This window comes from Anoplolepis gracilipes, chromosome 3, assembly GCF_047496725.1.
Source record: "Anoplolepis gracilipes chromosome 3, ASM4749672v1, whole genome shotgun sequence".
Taxonomy (NCBI): Eukaryota; Metazoa; Arthropoda; class Insecta; order Hymenoptera; family Formicidae; genus Anoplolepis; species Anoplolepis gracilipes.
The window spans coordinates 13,416,500-13,435,892 of record NC_132972.1 but is presented as its reverse complement, the minus strand read 5'-3'; the positions used below and the strand labels follow the sequence as shown (position 1 = coordinate 13,435,892).

At 32.0% G+C, this 19,393-nt stretch overlaps 2 protein-coding genes across 2 annotated transcripts; one reads left to right on the top strand and one right to left on the bottom strand.

Moving 5' to 3' along the window:
* The first annotated feature begins 98 nt into the window (after positions 1–98).
* On the top strand, positions 99–1,524 carry LOC140663878 (short-chain-enoyl-CoA hydratase). The gene is made up of 4 exons (XM_072888415.1): positions 99–357; positions 431–684; positions 771–1,065; positions 1,247–1,524. Exons 1-4 carry the CDS (start codon positions 201–203, stop codon positions 1,522–1,524), a joined length of 984 nt encoding a protein of 327 aa, XP_072744516.1. The 5' UTR covers positions 99–200.
* Positions 1,525–1,816: 292 nt separating this feature from the next.
* LOC140663879 (uncharacterized) lies at positions 1,817–4,412 on the bottom strand. Its single transcript, XM_072888416.1, has 5 exons — positions 3,567–4,412; positions 3,342–3,488; positions 2,356–2,481; positions 2,026–2,148; positions 1,817–1,962 (listed from the first exon to the last, which is right to left on the bottom strand). Exons 1-5 carry the CDS (start codon positions 3,583–3,585, stop codon positions 1,817–1,819), a joined length of 561 nt encoding a protein of 186 aa, XP_072744517.1. The 5' UTR covers positions 3,586–4,412.
* Between the last annotated feature and the right edge of the window lie 14,981 nt (positions 4,413–19,393).

The window sequence follows — 19,393 nt, the reverse complement described above, 5'->3', positions numbered from 1 at the left end:
TATATTTTAAATATTGAATTTATATCGATTGTATGACAATATCGATATATACGATATATCGATGATTCGATATATCGTTTGAACGATGTATGTACATATGTACCGGCGGTTTGTGTGGACGCGTGTAGTTTGTATATTGCTTGTATGTACGTAAGAGTCTATAAAAATTATGACATAATTTAAGGCTTTGATGATATTTTATGTTAAAAGTACTTGTCATAGAAAAAATTTGTAGCGCAAAAAAAATGTATTCTCTGAGAAAATTATTCGCTTCTTTTGCTCGGATATCGAGAAATAATGTACGACAAACTCTAACCTCGCAACCAGTTGCAAATGTAAATTCGGATAAGAACAAAGGTAAATATTTGAAATATAAGCGATAGACACGGGTATAAATATTGTAAAACTTATTTAATATTATGTTTCACAGAAAGCGCAATATTGGTGGATCATGTGGGTAAAGTGACTACGATTGGTATTAATCGTCCTGAAAAGAGAAATTGTCTAGATACCGTAACTGCACAATTACTGTCAGATGCATTAGACGAATTTGAAAATAACAAAGAGTCGTCAGTGGGAGTGTTATATGGAGTAGGAGGTAATTTTTGCGCTGGTTATGATCTCAAAGAAATTGCAGATTATGATGGCAACAGTGAGGAAAACATACCACACTTTGGGCCACTGGTACATTCGCATTATATTTAAAATTGTGAAATAAATCATTTGATTTAATATAATTAAATAATCAAAATTTCTTTAATTCTTTGCAGGCAAATAGAACTGAATTAGCCAAGAAACCACTAGTCGCAGCTTTAAATGGATATGTTGTTGGAGTAGGATTTGAACTTGCTCTAATGTGCGACTTAAGAGTTATAGAAGATAAGACAATGTTGGGCTTCTTAAACAGACGTTTTGGCATTCCAATTTTAAACGGAGGTACTGTCCGTTTGCCTGCTCTGATTGGATATTCCAGAGCTATAGAACTTATACTAACAGGAAGAATAGCTACTGCAGAGGAAGCATTTAATTGGGGAATTGCACATAAGTACACACCCTGTGGTGCAGGTATGAATTAAACTTTGAGATTATTTGAAAATTTGAAGAAAAACTATATATATAGAATAAAATAACATTACTCTTGTGTTATCATATTTTTAAGCATATCTATTACTCTATTTAAATATAAAAACTTAATTATAATAATATATATATGTCTACTTTTAAATATGTATTCTATTTGTTTCAGCTTTGGGTGTGGCGGTAAATTTAGCATCTTCTCTTGTAAAATTCCCGCAAAAGTCTTTGCTGGCGGATCGCGCCTCGGCGCACTTTGCCTCATATTCGGCAAAGCCAATGGAAGAAACATTGCAATTCGAGAAAGATAATTCATCGCATTTGATATTTGATGAAGGTGTTGAAGGCGCTAAGAAATTTATTCATCATGGAATTGGGAGACACGGGAAGTTTCAGAATATCACGATTAAAGATAAGAGTATTAAAGAATTAGATAATACTTTATTATAAAAAAGGTTTTGATTGAAGCGTGTGTGTATATAACAATGTATATAGTGATTTAGTGTAGTTTTTTTTTCTCTGAATATTTTAAGGCCCATACATTTGTTAATTTTTCTATTTCTATTTTGGCTATTGTACAATTTAGTTATGCATACTATAAATATTGAGTCCATCGAATGTTATTAAACATACAGATTTACGTTTAAAAAAAAAACTTAATGCTATATCAAAACATATGTATAATATCTAATTATTAAATAACTTTTTATTCATTAGCTTGAATCTTCCAGATTTTATCAGATTAGTTATTATTCCTTTTAGGTGTAGATTTAATCGATGAAGTTTTCCGCAATGGCCTTCGCACCTTTGCTAAAATATCACAACATCTTTTGGCTACCTTTCCTATTAGAAGTGGTGTAAAGTTTATCATCTGTCCATTCTCATCCCCTGAAAAAATATCTCCTGTGATATCTCCTATAAAAGGTAAAGTAACAGTGACATGATACTTACGTTCGAAAGTTATGATAAAATATGTTGAATCTGATTGAAGAATATCTGTTCCGTTTGTATAAGGTTCATAAAGAGATATGTTTTTCAACTGACAATTTATTTCGTCGCATAGATCGAATTCACCTAAAAGTTTTTTATATACAAATGCAAGAGTCATTTGACATCAAAATGATATACGTTTGCTACTTGATTTTCTATAAGATATTGATTTACTTTTTTTTATAATTATAAGCTGCAGTTTAACAAACTTGTACGTTAGATTAGTATCAAAGTGATTTCTACATATATAAAATTAATATCAATATTTTATTCTGATATTGTTATATTTACATGTACTATTCATACGTGCAACTTTTCGAATGTAATTGAGTATCATCTTAATCGAACAATTTATATTCACCAACATCTCTCTTTCTGCAGATGTGTTTGATTGTCCAACCTCATCACTATTTGATTCTGTAATTACAATTTTTTGTTCTATTAAATCTCTTTAAAAAGATAATTTTAGTTTCTTACCAATATATTTAATTCTTATAATAGTTGTCATGTTAAATATGATGTCTATTTGTCATAAAATGCAATAAAATAGATCGCATACTTTTTTTTTAACGTATCGATAACTTTAACGAGAAGACGCGCAATTATAAGCGATATGAATTGCATATCAATTGTAAATTAAAAACATATTTGTTTTCTCGTTTTAGCTTAGATTACATATTTCTACAGATTTTCCGAATAGGAAATAGAAATTGGTTGCAAAGGATATTGTATAAAAAAAATTGCGCGTTTAATCTTTCGTTTAATTAATAAATTCTATTTTTATTTTATTATTTAATTAATTAAAAAAAAAAAATATTAGTAAATATTCAGAAATCTGGATATCTAGCATTAAACATATATAAATATTCAAAGAGGATCAAAAGATATCGACTGCTTGTGTAGGGAATGCATTTCGCCGATGCACTTTACGCCTTTCTATGTGGGAGAGACCGCGACTTAGGCGGCCGGCGACACATTCCGTCGTCGGTCTGGAATTCCGAATAATCTCGGAATTTCATATTCGCAAGTTAAATTACGACTGACTGTGCAGGCTTAATTGGCGAAAGTAATGCGAGAGACCGGCCCGCCGGCCAACCACCGTCGTGCCTGTTAAAGTCGTTGTGACGAAACGAGTGCAGGTGGCGGAGTGCATTGTTGCGTAATCACTCGCGGTATCCCTCCTTCGCGTTCTCCTTGTAACCAGGAGTCAGGACGAGAGAGTCCCCTCGGTAAACCAGAGGTGCTCCCCACCAAATGTCTTCCTCCTTGATGAATACCTTGGTGAATGTGTGTGCTTGCTTTACGAGAGCGAGTTAACGTAAGCTTCTTTTTTCCCCTGTCTTTCCTCTCTTCAGGGAATCTTCTCTCCGTGAAACCTGTCGTTATCTCCGTTCCATATCCTTTTGCACTTGACAGGATACTCGCTATAATAAAATGCGTTAACCGCGAGATATTTTTCCTTCGATTTGTTACCGTTCGAAAAACGACGCAAAATTATTCACCTCGTAAACAGCTATTCATATTCGCTCTCCATTTTATAGTAAATAAGTATGGATTATATATAGAACATTAATTTTTTTAAAATAATGACATGACTATTGAATAGATGAGATTATGTAAAACCGGTGAAATTTAGAATATAAAATTAAAAAAATGTTTAATTATAAAAGTGACTTTGTGGTTGACAATGAGTTGACATTAACCGAGTCGAAAATTTAATTTAAAATCCAATTTCTTTTTTAAAGAAGCATCTAAAGAATAATGATATAAATATTCTAGATCTAGATCACCGTTACTTTATAAAATGCGAAGCACATACTGTTATTGTTTACACATAGACAGCCAGTTGATCTGGTTTGAAATTCTTGGCACACGGTCCTGTTGTCCTTGCCTTGTTCCAATAGCCTATATATTAAAAGAAGGATGGCAGTCACGCGAATTTGTTAACGAGGCAATTCCCGAAGAGCGCATTCGTCATCTTCCCATCAGCTGTCGAGACGTGTAGGAACGTTCGTTCCTACATTTCTTTGTGATCAGGCCGCGCTTAATACATGGCATTTAAGGCAAATGCAGACGTCAGACCTTTCACACGAATCTCCATTGTACTCGACGATCTATTATTATTAACGGCTCACCCGTGGGGGAAAGTTTTGCTTTATGGTAGAGCTGACTCTGCAAAGATGCATTCTTCGTCAAATAGGTAAAGCGTTTTGTGTTATCGTTGCGGAAACTACGCAAACGTATCTCGATGCTTGATCTCCTCAAATTCTCTTGCATTTACAGAAAGCTGTGTATTCTATAAAATGATTCAACTCGCGCGCAAAAGAAAACATGATACCTTATTGACACATTGAAAATAGAACGCTGGAAGAAAGAGCGATATATATTAACGCGCTTAAATTTTCTATTTCCTTTCAACTGAAGAATATTTGGATTTATTGCGTGACACATGTATATATTTAATGTCGACGTTTAATTTGAACCGTTTATAATTACATGGCTATATAGGCATCGAGAGTAATAAGATTCATTAGGTGTCATAACATGATCAACCACCATGACGGTGTTACTGCCCTCAAAACCTCTTGAACGTGTTAAAAATAAAAGTATAACTTAGAATGGGAATCGAATTATTGTGCAATAATAGTATATCACGCAATACATGGAAAATCGGAGCTGGTGCGCCGAGAACTTTACAAAAGAATTTAGAAATATAGATCATTATACTTTGTATTGTATTATATTACAGCACTGCAAGCGTTCAATATTATTTGTAAAAATAATTGTAAATTTTTAGAGATTATTTACTTAAATTCCAAGCGTGCAAATTACATATACATTACTTACATAATTCCCTCCGCTATATATGCAGAAAAATTGAAGATACAATAGATATGATCTATTCGTAGACAATAGATTTATTAAAGAGCAGAAACGACGTCGCGTCACGATAAAATCTCGCGAAGTGTCTTTCACTGATGTGATAAGAGTCCTAAAAAAAAAAAAAAAAAAGAAAAGAAGTATTGTACCCAACCACAGGCGTGATCATCCTTTATATGAGTGTGTCGTGCCGGCGTGTTTGCCGGCATTCTGTATTCCATGTTGATCGTATCTGTATCGCGCTTAAACCATTACGTTTTACGAGGTGGATGGATATAAAGTGCCCGCTCTTTCCATTCCCTTTCTCTCTCTTTCTCCCATAATCATAATGCTCGCGCGACAGCAACAGGTATCGTCTCGGTCTTCTCGAAAACGAGGACGACGCGAAAAAAAGACACGAAAGGGAGAAATATTTTCTTCTCTCTTTCTCCTTCGTACGCACCAAACACAGGACTTATCTCTGATATATCCACGAAATTTATTATGAACGTCTGCGGTATCACGCGAGCATCCTGCTCGATCGACGTTTGCCAACGTAATGATATAAAACAGTACCTCCAGTCGCAGCCAAACAGAAATTCGGTAAAGTGCTGAGACAGAAGCCATAAAGAACGCTCGGTATTATATTTCTATAAAGATGAAGAGAAATGAACATGTAGAAACATATTTCTTAAAAAAAATATATATATAAATGTCACATACAACACATACATATAATATTTTTTTAGAGTAAAAATTAAATATATATAATTATAAATTATATAAAGAACGATTATTTTATTAGTAAGATCAATTGGAATTTTTGTCGATTTTTAATACTTCTCTTTGCATTTTCTTTATTAATATTGAAGGAGATACATTTTCTTCGCGTAAAGTTAACAATAATAATTTAAATTTTAATTGATAATAAAGAAAAGATAGTCTTAAAAATTTTATCAAAGCATATTGCATCTTGTAATAGAGAAAAATCACGGAAAAAAATTTGGGAACCACTGTCACAAATAATTTGAACAGTCCAGTCTGTTTGCGGATAGTCTGAAACGTTAATAGATATTACGGCGTGTGTTTGCCAGCCGCGCGGGGTTGATTTAAAAGCGAATTTTATATCATGAAACACGAAGAAGCAGTGAGAGTAAAGGGAACTGTTCAAACATTCATAATATATATTTGCAATAATAATAAAAGTATCTGTTGAGATTTTTTCCGCGCACAAAAATTTGATTAGGCGCACAAGTAATCTCGGGAATCTTCAAAAAAATCACGTATGCTGACATTCTGCAAAATATTCTGCCAATGTATGCACAGATCGCGCATATGTAGCTACGCATGCGAAATATGCAAACATATCCATAGCTACGTGCATTATTATTACAGTCTTATCACGTTCAATCAGAAATACTACATGAGAAATATTCTTATTGACTTTTGATCACTGTTAGCATGTACATGTGCATTTTCATTGCGTGATACAGCCTCAATTATCATAAACTATTTATGCGCTTTTGTACTATTTACATTATGACGATTGTATCCGTAATATCCGCATTTTCTGTATAAAAATAATTATGCTCAGATAATTATATCTCATATTTGCTCAACTCGTATTATAAAATTTCTTCGACAAAGTATATTTTAAAAGTATAAAATAACATCTCTTTGGCAAAAATATTTTAACTTCAGTCGAGATATAATAAATTCAATTATAATAAAGAATATTATTTGTATATTATTATTCTTTATTATATTATTAACTATATAACAAAAATTAATGTTTTTATTTTACTTCTAAATTATATATTTTATAAGTAGATATACATATATAAGATTTTTTTATTTCCAATATTTTGTATTTTGAGAAAAAAAGATCCTAGTGTATCATAATTTTTTCATAATATTCTACTCGTATTAATTTTTTTTCTTTGTAACGATGTAAAGAAAAGCAAGCATACAATATGTTAGAAATTAAAGAATTAACAGAGGTCTATTTATCACTTTTATTTATTCTACTTCTTACAAAAATATATGTAATAAAGATTATATGTAATCTTTTTTATATCGAAAAATAAGTTTTATGTTTGCTGTCAATCAACAATATCATAAATACAAATCGCATGTGTGTTTATACTATAAATATATACTTGATATCAATACCATTACTTTTTATCTTTAAAGTTACTCTCGAGGAACTCTACCATACGCTAAACAAAGACTCTCCTAATCTTTCATCGTTCTGTTTTTGAGATCTCTGGCCAGATAATCGAGTATATGGCAAAATAATGTTTTATAGAACGGGTCATTGAAATCCATTCGATCTTCATATAAGTGTACTTATATAAAATGTATACATATCTATAATTTATAATCTGCCATCTCGTAACAATCAGATAAAATCTGCTTTGAGAATTCATCGACGAAAGCATGCTTTAGATCCATTGGATATGTCACAGATAGAGAAGTATAAAATCGATATATATCGCGTAGAGTAACAGTTATCATACAATATTAATCTTTGTTAATATGCCGCGAAAGGACAATTAATTAAATATATATAAAATTTTTAATGCAACTATTAATATATTATATTAACGCACTTGTGCATTTTATAGTTATTTCTTATTCGTTAAAAAGAGACCTAACACAGGGATAAAAACTAGCATATTTCACATATAAAATCAAACATTAATGGAAAGTTAAGAGACCTTTATATATTTATTATATCGTTATAACGCGAGAATCGATTTTCTTTTTCTATTCATTTTTCCATTTATCCATTCGCGTCGTTTTTATCAGAATTATATCGGTTTCAATCGTCGTTTAATCGAAAAATGCAAATATTTGCGTGAAAATATTACAGCTCGGGGTGAAAATATTACGGTGTGCGCATCTAGCACATCGTTTATTGCGCTTATCCGCGATGAATGCGCTGTTTTGTGCACGCAATTGCGTGTAGGTGAGACGCCTCGAGCGACGTAACAGCTCACATTTTATTTCGTTGCACTTTTACTCTACGTGTGCACACACGCGGGGCGGCCTTGTTGCGGTCTGAATACCTAGCCAGAGGTCCATCGGAGGATCCTTTCTATCAATAGACCATCGCGTTGCATTATTTTCACTACATTTTGTATATATATTTCAATGCTAAAGTTAAGCGACGTTTAACGTGACACATTCGATGATCTGGACCGATCCTTCACGTCCAGACGAAGATTGCATTACAATCCTTAGATAGAATACAGCGAATTCTTTCTATAAAGAATAAAGAGCCTCATTAGTGCATTAAAAAAAAATATATGCCTTGATGTAACACATTGTTTTGAAAAGAAGAATCTGAACATTCCGCGCTCTTTTCAATTAATTTTATTATAATATTAATAATTAATTTTATTATAATATACTAAGTGTATTACATAGAGAATTTCTCTGTAAATTTATTTTCTTTTTTATATAAATATTTTTTTTTTGCTATTTACATTTCCTGACACTTTTTTAAAGATAATCTTTAATGCTAAATATTATTTTCTTATTACACGTGTAACTTTGAAACTATTGATATATATAATACTTGTTCGATTATGATATTTGTTTGTCATACAAACAGTATAAACATTTATTTAGTGTTTGAAATTTTGTCTAAAATTCTTTATAACTTTATTAATGACATTGAATAATAAAGTATACTAAAATATTAGAGAAGGACAATACTATTTGCACACCGCATTTTCAAGAATTTCTTATATCGATTATTGTTTCAAAATAATTTTAGTATTAATAATATAAAGTTAATAAGAATGTCGATAAATTTTATTACATTAATGATATATTATTACATGAAGAAGAATAATGAGTCCTTATTATTTCACAGCTATTCGTGACAATAAAAGGAAACGCAATAACTGCAAATATCTTAATTTTGCTCTACATCATGCTTGCAGTGAAATAAATATTCGGTTGAAAATTCCTATATAGTTTGATAGCTAACTTGTACAAGTTAGTTATTAAATTACATACGAACCTTCACCTAACGATCTCTCGCTCATTTTCTCGGCTAACTTTACAGTAATTAACGTGCAGTAAATTGCAATTAATTTTATCTGTGTAAACGTATATATATACTAATATGCCACAATCAGGCGTGTTGGTTTGTTTTAATTTTATTGTGGTATTCGAAGGTATAAGCGATACATGCATTTTATTAAAGTTGATGTACATATTTCATAAGCGTAAAATAATTCAGAAACGAATAATAAGTCGCGCTACCACATTTTTATGCGCCAATTAATTCTGTTACAAGAACGAATGTCCGATAAAACCAACGAAAGCGAAAATCCAATTAAAGCTTTCATATTCTTTTTATCCGAACTAACATACTACGCAGGGATAAACAGTTGTATGCGAAACAAACGAATGCATGCAGGTAAATTTAATTACCGGACAAATATAGCTACGACTTTTCCTTATAAACAGAATAAATTTTGCCCCACAAAGTTTCCCTTAAAGAGAGCGACAAATTTGAATGATTTATTTTTTACATTATCTTTTATTTATAATTACATGTATTTTTTAAATAAAATGTAATATAAAAAAAACATTGACGTTTTTTTATCTAGCTATTGTCATTCGATAATATTTTCTCGAAAATGATAAAAAAAAAAAATAATGCTCTCCTCAACACCATTGGATATTTTTGCCTTATATGCATAATATGAGAATAGAATTGTATGTTGAGAGCGACATATTATACTTGCAAATGAATTTATTCAGCGAGTGGCAGTTCCCATCAGTGTCCTTGAACTATCGTATATTTTTTAATTACAAATTCTTCATTTAGAGTGGACTTCCTGTTTTTCTCTTTAATATCGAAGGTGAAGGATGTCGAAAGCATACGCGAACGGAGCATCATCAATGTCTGTCCTCGTTACGAGGACAGGTATCCATACTACGTAGATGACTGAAGAATCTCTTGTTTCGATTTGTCTTTGTGGAATTAAGTCGTATCTATAAAGAATTGCACGGTTTCTCATTTTACGAATGCGAATATCGTGCCGATGAAGATTCCTACTCCCACCCAGTCTCTCCAACTGTTTTTGTCCCATCAATAGGATTTCTCCTGTCATACTATTAATTTCGCCGATATGCGATTCAAGTCGTTCTCCTCATTTATCAATGTACCCTATTGAAATATGTCTTTTTAAATATTGGAGAAAGGAAGAGATTGTTGTACGAGAGAACACGAATTTAATCATTTCGATATTCTCTCATTACAATTCATCGGAGGATAGACGGGCTAATAGATGATCGCGCTCACCAATGACCTACTAATTTTTATTCATTAATCATCACCACGATTTGTTGATTGATGTCGTTACATAATAATCACATCGTTATTTTAACGTTCTTCTTTCAACGTCGATCTTGTATACTAGCAAATATAGACTTTCTACATAAAGCTAATAGCATTCAAAAATTGAAGTCTCATTTAACATCTGAAATATATACGCGTATATATGACAAAAATGACACTTTTATTTAGCAAATGATTTAAATTATGTAATAATAATAATGTACTTTTACTCATAATAATTACATCTTTCTCTCTCTCTCACTCTCTCTCTCTCTCTCTCTCTCTCTCTCTCTCTCTCTCTCTTTCCATTCATTCACCGTGCAACTGTAATTCAAGTTTCCTTGCTGCAATCACAGTGACCTATTCTTTTTGGCATGCCCCTATATAGAATTTCTTTCGCAACTTCTTAGAAAGGAATTTCTCTTGTCTACTCTTTGGTCTCTTTACTCGGGACAGTGTACAACAAAATTGCATCGGGCAATCCTCGTCGCACAACGTTGCAACAACATTGTCCGTTCACTCTCTGTTGCATTCTCTCAAGAGCGCCCGTCCTCGTCGTCGTCGTCGTCGTCGTCGTCGCCGTCGTCGTCATCGTCATCGTCGTCGTCGGGCGATTGAAATAGCTATTTGCTAACTTTTTCGCCTCTCGCGCTTTTCACTTTTTCGACATTACAATGTTGTGCTAGTGCACCATGCCCGCCGATAATCGTCCGCCTCGCTTCGCGATTGCGATATCCCGCGATATCGACAAGCCGACAATTGACTTGCTTATTAACGTAATTAATCCTGAGCATTACACGCGCCATGTCGCATTACACGCTTTAACGTACGTCGTAACTTGGATCGACGTAATCAATTCTAATCGCGTCGATAAATATTTCACGACGTTTCTATAAATGAAAGCTAAATTAATTTCTCCCTTCTTCTTTTTTCTCTCTCGAATGATTTATTTCATTGCAAATGAAAATCAAGAATGAAAGACAGCATCGGTATCTGCAATCTTCTCTCTACAATTATTTGAAAAACTTTATATTATATAATATTTAATGAAATGTTTATTATCAATGTCAGAATTGTCAATGATCTTAAAGAATTCTTATATTATTAATTAAGACTTATTAATTTAAGGCTTAACTTAGTTTCTTTCTTTTATTGTAATTTAAAAAAAAAGTCTTTTTAGAAAAAAAGAATAATAATATTAATAACAAGAGAACCTTATTTAAGACTTTCCTTCAATGTTGTTTCGATTATATATTACAAAGTCAATACTTTCTGCCGCTTACTGCAGGCTATAATTATCAATATAAATTGCAAATGTCGTATGATTAAAATATGATAATTGCGTTAAATGAGACATTCCGATTCGGTTATGATGAAGAATGCAGAATTGATGACAAATTTATGATTTAATTTCTAAAATTTTATTGCATTTATTAGAATATTGCTGTACAATTTATCCAATACTATCCAAGAATAGCATCCTTTAATTATGAATTGCATTGTACACTAATCATAAAAGAAAAATTACATACTACCAGAGCTGACATTTATATATTGATACAACTTGGGCCTGTCCTTGGTGCTGAAATTTATTCGCTTTAACTGATCAAATGCAACGGAAAGGAGTGCGCGTCACTTAAAACAGTGATTATCGTCTGTATTAATAGCACTATTGAATTCCACCGTGTTGGGTTGAGAAATTATTTTGATGTTGGCGACGAAGTACGCCAGTTTATCTTCGATCTTCGAACCGATAGATTCGAAATCGATTTATCTTCGGACGCTGCCACGCATGTTTCCCTTCGCGATAAAGGTGGTGTGATTTATCGACGATTATACGAGCAAATATTTAAGCAACACGCACGAAGAGAGTCTCTTCTGTGCTTGATCGACATAATAGAGGGGAGAGGGGAGGGGATTTTGTCGTGTTAGCAACAGGTTTATTCCGACGACCCGACATCGATCGTTTAATTTTGACACTCTACCGTGCGATAATCTTGCCGAGCACGTGCTCCCCGGACACAATCGGATTATTTCTTCGAGCGGGACTCTTTGCAGCTCCTGAGATGTTTATCACAGTGCAATAATAGAGTTGTAGACCAGATGACAAGTGAATCACCGGCTAAATAATATTGCTAAAGAATATTGGATAATTAAAATTTAATTTTCTTGCGAATTAAAAACATTTTTATAGCAAAGTTTATTTTCTATTAATCCTTTTAATTCTAGTTCAATTCGTATGACATTCTATGCATGCATTTGTCGCCCGAAATCAATTATGAGTCTATTACATATTTTTTATCACGCACGCATCATCTAATCGTTGAATTAAAAACTGATAATCTTATATTTAATTTAATTTCCGATAATAAACTAATAATATTTTGATATTTAATTTTCAGAATTTTATAATAAACATATGAATTTACTACGCTATATTTATTATAAAAAGAGAAGAACATATTAGATTTATATAATTATATTTATATAATTACTTGGATTAGATGCATGATGCCTATTTTAGTTCAAATAATTCTGAAATTATGAAATCGATTAAGTATATAATATTTATTTATTTTGTATAGTCATTAATGCAACATTTTGCAACATTATAGAAAATGTAACAATTTTAATTATAGTTTAATTACACATTGCTCTAAAATAACTACATAATTGCAATAGATGATGACTTTTCCCCTGACTATTCACAATCTGAAATTAACATATATCTACTAAACAATTTAAATATCTAAACAAGACCATTAAAGTCATATCTTTCTCTTTCTCTTAGTCGTCTGTAGACATTTAACCGTCATCTCAAACTACTTTATTGTTTGTGTCGCTCATTCGTATTACGATTTTAGTCATTCACAAAGGGAAAGGGAATTTGGCTGGCTTCTCAACTAGGTTGAAGGAATGGATCCTAATTTGCAAACGAATATAGCACCGTGTCTTCTTTGTCATCGCTGCGGAACCTTGCTAAACCAGTCTGCGTCGCAATCCAGTCCTTCAAGTCGACTTGTGGGTTATGACCAATCGCGGGCGGAGGCTGTTACTTTCAGGAATCCCGGATCTCTGCGGTCCCTCTCGCGATCTCCCGCGCACTTTCTTCACGCGGATACAGAACTCTAAGCCCACGAACACGTAGGCCCGCTTTTATTACCTTCACCTTCAGCGACGACGTAGTTTCTTTCACGTCTAACAAGTAAAGGAAGCTCTAAGAGACTATAAAATCGACCACTTTTCTGTGATATTTACTTGCTTTGCAGAAGCGATAGTTTCATAATAAACTCGTTCTCATTAATATATTTTAAAGACGAGGAATTTGATACGTTATCTTATACGATATCCTTAATTATGCTTCTCACTACTCTGTGAAAAAAATTTTTCCACTGCATTCACCTGTGCGAGTCGGCGCGTAATGTTTGCGGGTGGATTTCTTAAGCAATATATATTTTTTAATGAGAGAGAGAGAGAGAGAGAGAGAGAGAGAGAGAGAGAGAGAGAGAGAGAGAGAGAGAGACTGGTCTCGATAATATCACGCTCAATTACAGCAGGTCTGAATTCTATTAAAATCAAGTTTCACAAGTAGTTTTACAAAAATAAAATCATGTTATGTACTTTTAAGTTCAAATAAGAGAAATGGACATAGTATTTCTTTTGAAATGTAACATCCACTTGGCACTTGGATTACTACATTGCTTGATTAAATGATAAGTTGATAACTGGCCGAATCTTAATAATATGATTAGTAAAACGAGAAATATTTAGTAAATTGATTCTGTTTATATCCATACGTCATATGATTAAAATATTGTAACTCTATGCGGATTCGATTTAGAGTTGAATGATCGTGTTGAGTGAGAAGGAATATAAATTACACAGAAACTGGAGTATTTCTTTTTTTAAGCGATACGTTTACTATAATTATAAATAACCGTTTATTACCGGGGAACAGAGTCGCGCAAATATCGTAATTAATTTGTTGAATAATTACACACACTTGTCACAAACGATATATCGCGGATCACCTTTATTAAACCGGGCGAGTAAAAGGCCAGGTGCGAATACGTACACAAGTATAATTATAGGTACACACGCGAGCGTACACATGCGTACGCGGAATTATGCACTTCGTTATTAACCAGCTGATAACTATTACGACACTCGCCGCGCGAGTAATGAATCGTGAAACATTTCTTAATATTTTCAAATAATGAGTAATAACCGATAATAGCGGAAGAAGTTTATTACTCTCGCAATTAAGGAAAGCGTGCGCGCTCTCTCCTTGCGAACCGCATCGGCTTTTGGCTCTGTGACTTCTACTTTTTTAGTAAGATTACGAATACGCTTTTATGGTCCTTCTCTTTCAAGTTTATTTATTATCTTTCTGTATGTTACGCATGATATTTTTTTCTCAGAGCGCTAGCACTGACCGATAATTATAAATTACATATCGAACACTGAAATATTACACCTATTATTATCTGAATTGATTTAACAACTAGTTGCTTCTTTCGTTTCATAATCTCGCAGTTAGAAATTTTTGAAAAGCGTCGTTAGTCAAAGAGATTTTTCCACGTTATAATAAATAATTATTTATGTTATGCAAGAAGATTCGGGAAAGAGAGAATGGAGAAACAAACCGATTATTAATGTGCATACGCAATTTATATAATAAAATCATATAATAAAATATATAGAAATAATATAATGAATATTAACTCTAGGATTATTCCGATACCTTTCCTTTAGAGCTTTTTTGGCAGAGTTGTCAGGATTTTTAAGATTCATTGATCCACACGTTGCACTTGCAAAAAATTCGTACAATTTATTATGCGCGACATTTTGACGCGATACCTCTGAATTCTACGATTAGAAAAAATTTTGCAATACCTTGTTTTACACAAAGATTACATTTCGAGTCGATGAGATAACAAAAAAATGTCTGAAGAAGGCACTTAAGACTACAAGAATATTTTATACTGAAACTTAAAGAAATTTTGACAAAAAATACAATTAATATTAAAGATTAAAAAAATTTGATAAGATTAATCTCATAGTATTTTAAATTCATTTCAAAAGTTCTACGAAGACAAAATAAAACGACAATCTTGGTGCGTTCATTCTGTGTGATTTAATAATAAGTTATATAATTATAATAGGTACCTGTTTTATGCACATATTCATAATTCGTATATGCGTAATCTGCTTTGTAACTATTCATCACATTTAATTTTACTGGATCCAATCACCGAGTAGATTTGCTACGCACGATGAATGATGAATCTACTTGTGACAAAGTAAATAGAGAAACGATTTTCCGTAATAAATGAGCGAGTTCACGAGAGATGATTCGATTAGCTTATACGCTGCTCTCGCGAAGAAACTGGGAAGTTGTGCAAGATCGGCCACACGTTCCAAAGGTATCTTAATTTAATGGAAAAATCCATTAAACATAATCTTGAGTGATGTGACATGCCCCGGCTAGAGAAATCTTTAATCTAAATTTTTTATCAAGGACGCGCGATGAGACCCCTTTCACTTTTACACGAAGTTCGAAACTGCTTCGGCCGACCAGTGGCACGATATTGCTTCTGCGAGATACGCGCATCAAACGATACGTCGGACTGAGAAAACTTCGTTCAAATTCATGTTTTAAATCTGTGTATCATTATTGTTAGTTTAAAAGATTTTCTTTCTTGACGAATTATTTAATTTATGAATAATCAATTTTTCTAACAAAACCTGAATGTCAACTTGGTACCTGGATGCGAACTTCTTTATTCGCACAATATTGAATATCTCTTTTACCAATAATATTTACAATATTAATAATATTTATTTAAAATAAAGATTCCGTTAATTTAATATTTGATTAAAATTAATATTTTATATACAATTTAATATTTTATTAAAATCAATATTTAATATTTCATTTAACATTTGAATAAAATTTACTATTATAAAGTAAAAAATATTATTTATATATGTGTATGTACGTGTGTGTATGTATATATATATATATATATATATATATATATATATATATATATATATTTTGTTTTGACATACAAAGAGAAACAATATAAACATGATAAAAAATATTAACAAAGTTTTATGTATTAATCTACTGATAGCTATTTTTTATTTAAACACAAAAAAATATACATGTGCGTATATGACATATCAACTTATCGAAGCAAAATTGGTCGAAAAGAAATTGATAAAGCAAAAAAGACTGAATTAATATATGTAGATAAAATGTGGTAGCCCACAGATACATTCCTCATAGTTTCTCGGCGCAATTTGTGCTGGTACGAAATTGTAAAAAATTCAACGCGATTCGTCTTTTACCAGACGATATACAGCTTTTTCGCACGTAGTTATTCGCGTGATTTTATGTAACCCCGTCTGATCGCGTCAAGGACACGGTCGTAGGTATAATTCCGCGTCGTCTAAAATCAATCTGATGTCTCTATAAATATTAATATCCACCAGCGGATCGGGATTCATGGATTTTCCCGCGCAGCATTGAGCCCGGTGCTGGTTGAGCTGCGTGAATAATCGATATACTTATGGCTCTCGCAATATATAACGTCCTTGCGCTCCACTTATAATGTACATTGTCGCTCGCATCCGCCTTGGTATCCGCACTTTTATGCCTCAACGGATTGATTGTCGGGACCGACTCGAAACAACAAGTGAACATGTATAGGAACGCGGAAAAATATTATACTTTAACCAGTGTGAAGTATTGAATTGACTACATTATGATAAGATGGAAGAAAAGGAAAAACAATTAATTTATATAAATATATTTAAAATTGAAAAAATGAAATTTATAATTTTATTTGGTTTGGGTGTGAAGAAATACACCGAGATTTATTTATTGAAATCTTTAAAATTTTTGAGAATAAAATTTGTATGTAAAAAAAACATTGCTAATATTCTGCAATTATAAAATCGAATAATTACTGATGTCAAATAAACGAAGAATTAAAATCTATTTACTCGGCCGGTCTGATCGAGTAAAATGTAAATCATGAAAATTTTTTGTCGAATATATCTGCTGGTGATTGAACATTTCAATAAGCTGTTTTTTTACGCTTGGATGACGGTAACCGAACCATTTGCGATTATTGTAATTGCTGCTGTAAAGAGTAAATTAATATCTGGATTGATTTCATAATTGAGGTATTTTCACTGCACTTTTGATTCGTACGAGCTAATATAAACAAATTTATATAAACGTGCTGCGGTTCACTCTTTCTCTCTCTCTTTCTCGGCTCGATGTTCTTCCAATTTATCTCTATTATATACTCAATCAATTTAATTCATTGTGCTCTCCCGTTCGTTGACTTCTCAATTTGTTCATGAATCACATCAGACTGTGATTCGTCCGATAATTGAATTGATATTTTACCGACTAAAATATAAGTTTCTTATAAAATTTCAAGCTTATAATAAAGAATAGTATTGTTTCAATATCAGGTTCAATGAATCAATAAGTTTAGTGATATGAAAGAGAGAGAGAGAGAGAGAGAGAGAGAGAAATTTTAATCCTATTAAATTTTATCATCATTGTGCGTAATGATTGAATCAGTAAATACATTGTAAATATACTTTACATCTTAAAAATTTTTTAGCTTTTTTTAATTGTAAAATTTAATCGACAATAATTGTGTATCTAAATTTTATAAGTAAAGAAAGAAAAAATTAAAAAATTAAAATAAATAACTTAAATTATAAAGATATGTTTTTAAAATAAAAACAATTACATCATATGATAACAAAAACATAACTTGTACTCGCAACTTCTGCTATGCATCGATGCATCCGTCATATAAGAACGCAACTGTTGCAACTTCGGTAAAGTACACGTTTTTCCTGTCTGCTGTGCAAGCGGGACTCGTGTAAAAAAATAATACGAAATCTCGAAAGTTTAAACCGCAAAGTTATGCTCTGCCGCCGCAGTCGATAGCTGAGTTTACATATGCGACCGAGAGAATACCAATGTAAATGTCGTTTAAAGGAAAAAGTAAGGGATGAGAGTAAAAGTATTCGATACATCTCTCTCGCGCAAATCGATCACGAAGCACGTAATAAAATTGCGCAAAAAATGTTATTTAAAGAGAGAGAGAGAGATAGAGAGAGAGAAAGAGAGAGAGAGATAGCAGGAAAGCTATTTAAATTAAAGCGAACGTGCTGCATTGTAACATCGACGAGGAAGATCTGTTTCATTTGCAAACTGGAAAATTGCAATTTTTGCCAAAGATAAAGTTTCGAATCAATCAGAAAGAATCTGGATTGCTTTGATTTATTAGTGTAATACGAGATAAAATGAGCTGCTTCGCGGAAGGAAACATTTATGATCGCGGAGAAATGGTTGCAGGAAAAATCATCTGAACGTTATGAAACTGCAAGTACAAAGGCAAGAAAACAAAGAGTAAGCGAGAGAAAGAGGAAGCAACAAAATAATATAACACAATCATGCAACGGTGAAATAACGCAACAAAAAGGAAACGTACTTTGAAATTCTCAGGAATACCAATACTAAAACATTAAATCTGAAATAAATCTTACTACAGTCATCAAATTAATGATAAAAATAGACTGTAGATATAAACCAAATTTTCATTTATTTTTCATCTTCTAGAAATAGGGACTTAACAATAACTTATGTATATTTAATTTTGTAAAATAATTTATATAATCAATTTTTTTTACAAATTAGACAATTTTTTAATTTTTAATATTTTTAAAAAGAACAAAATCATAGAAGAATACCTCGTTTATCCTAACTAACTCTTAAAAGTTCTTTATATTTAATTGACCTAAAAAATTTCATATCTTTTATTAAGTATATTAAAATAATCTTCTATAAAAATTTATTTTAGGAACCTGTTATTATATAATCATTAATCCGACACAAATAGAGCACGCTGTATATTTTTAAAAAGATAATAGATAGAAAATATTCAATATTACCTACAGATAATTGATTTGACTGATTGCTAAAGTTAACTACCATGCAACACTGCATATGTATAGAGAAAAAACGTCGGTCGTAAATAAAAGTAACCAATACATCGCTGACGGAACCAG

What these genes read in the sequence shown, in the direction of transcription:
- LOC140663878 (XM_072888415.1), top strand. Translation starts at nt 201, where the DNA reads ATGTTAAAAGTACTTGTCATAGAAAAAATTTGTAGCGCAAAAAAAATG. An exon ending in TACCACACTTTGGGCCACTG is followed by an intron (nt 685 to 770) that starts GTACATTCGCAT and finishes AATTCTTTGCAG; the next exon opens with GCAAATAGAACTGAATTAGC. An exon ending in GTACACACCCTGTGGTGCAG is followed by an intron (nt 1,066 to 1,246) that starts GTATGAATTAAA and finishes TATTTGTTTCAG; the next exon opens with CTTTGGGTGTGGCGGTAAAT.
- LOC140663879 (XM_072888416.1), bottom strand. An exon ending in TGCACGTATGAATAGTACAT is followed by an intron (nt 2,149 to 2,355) that starts GTAAATATAACA and finishes AAAAACTTTTAG; the next exon opens with GTGAATTCGATCTATGCGAC. An exon ending in TTTTATCATAACTTTCGAAC is followed by an intron (nt 1,963 to 2,025) that starts GTAAGTATCATG and finishes ATATTTTTTCAG; the next exon opens with GGGATGAGAATGGACAGATG.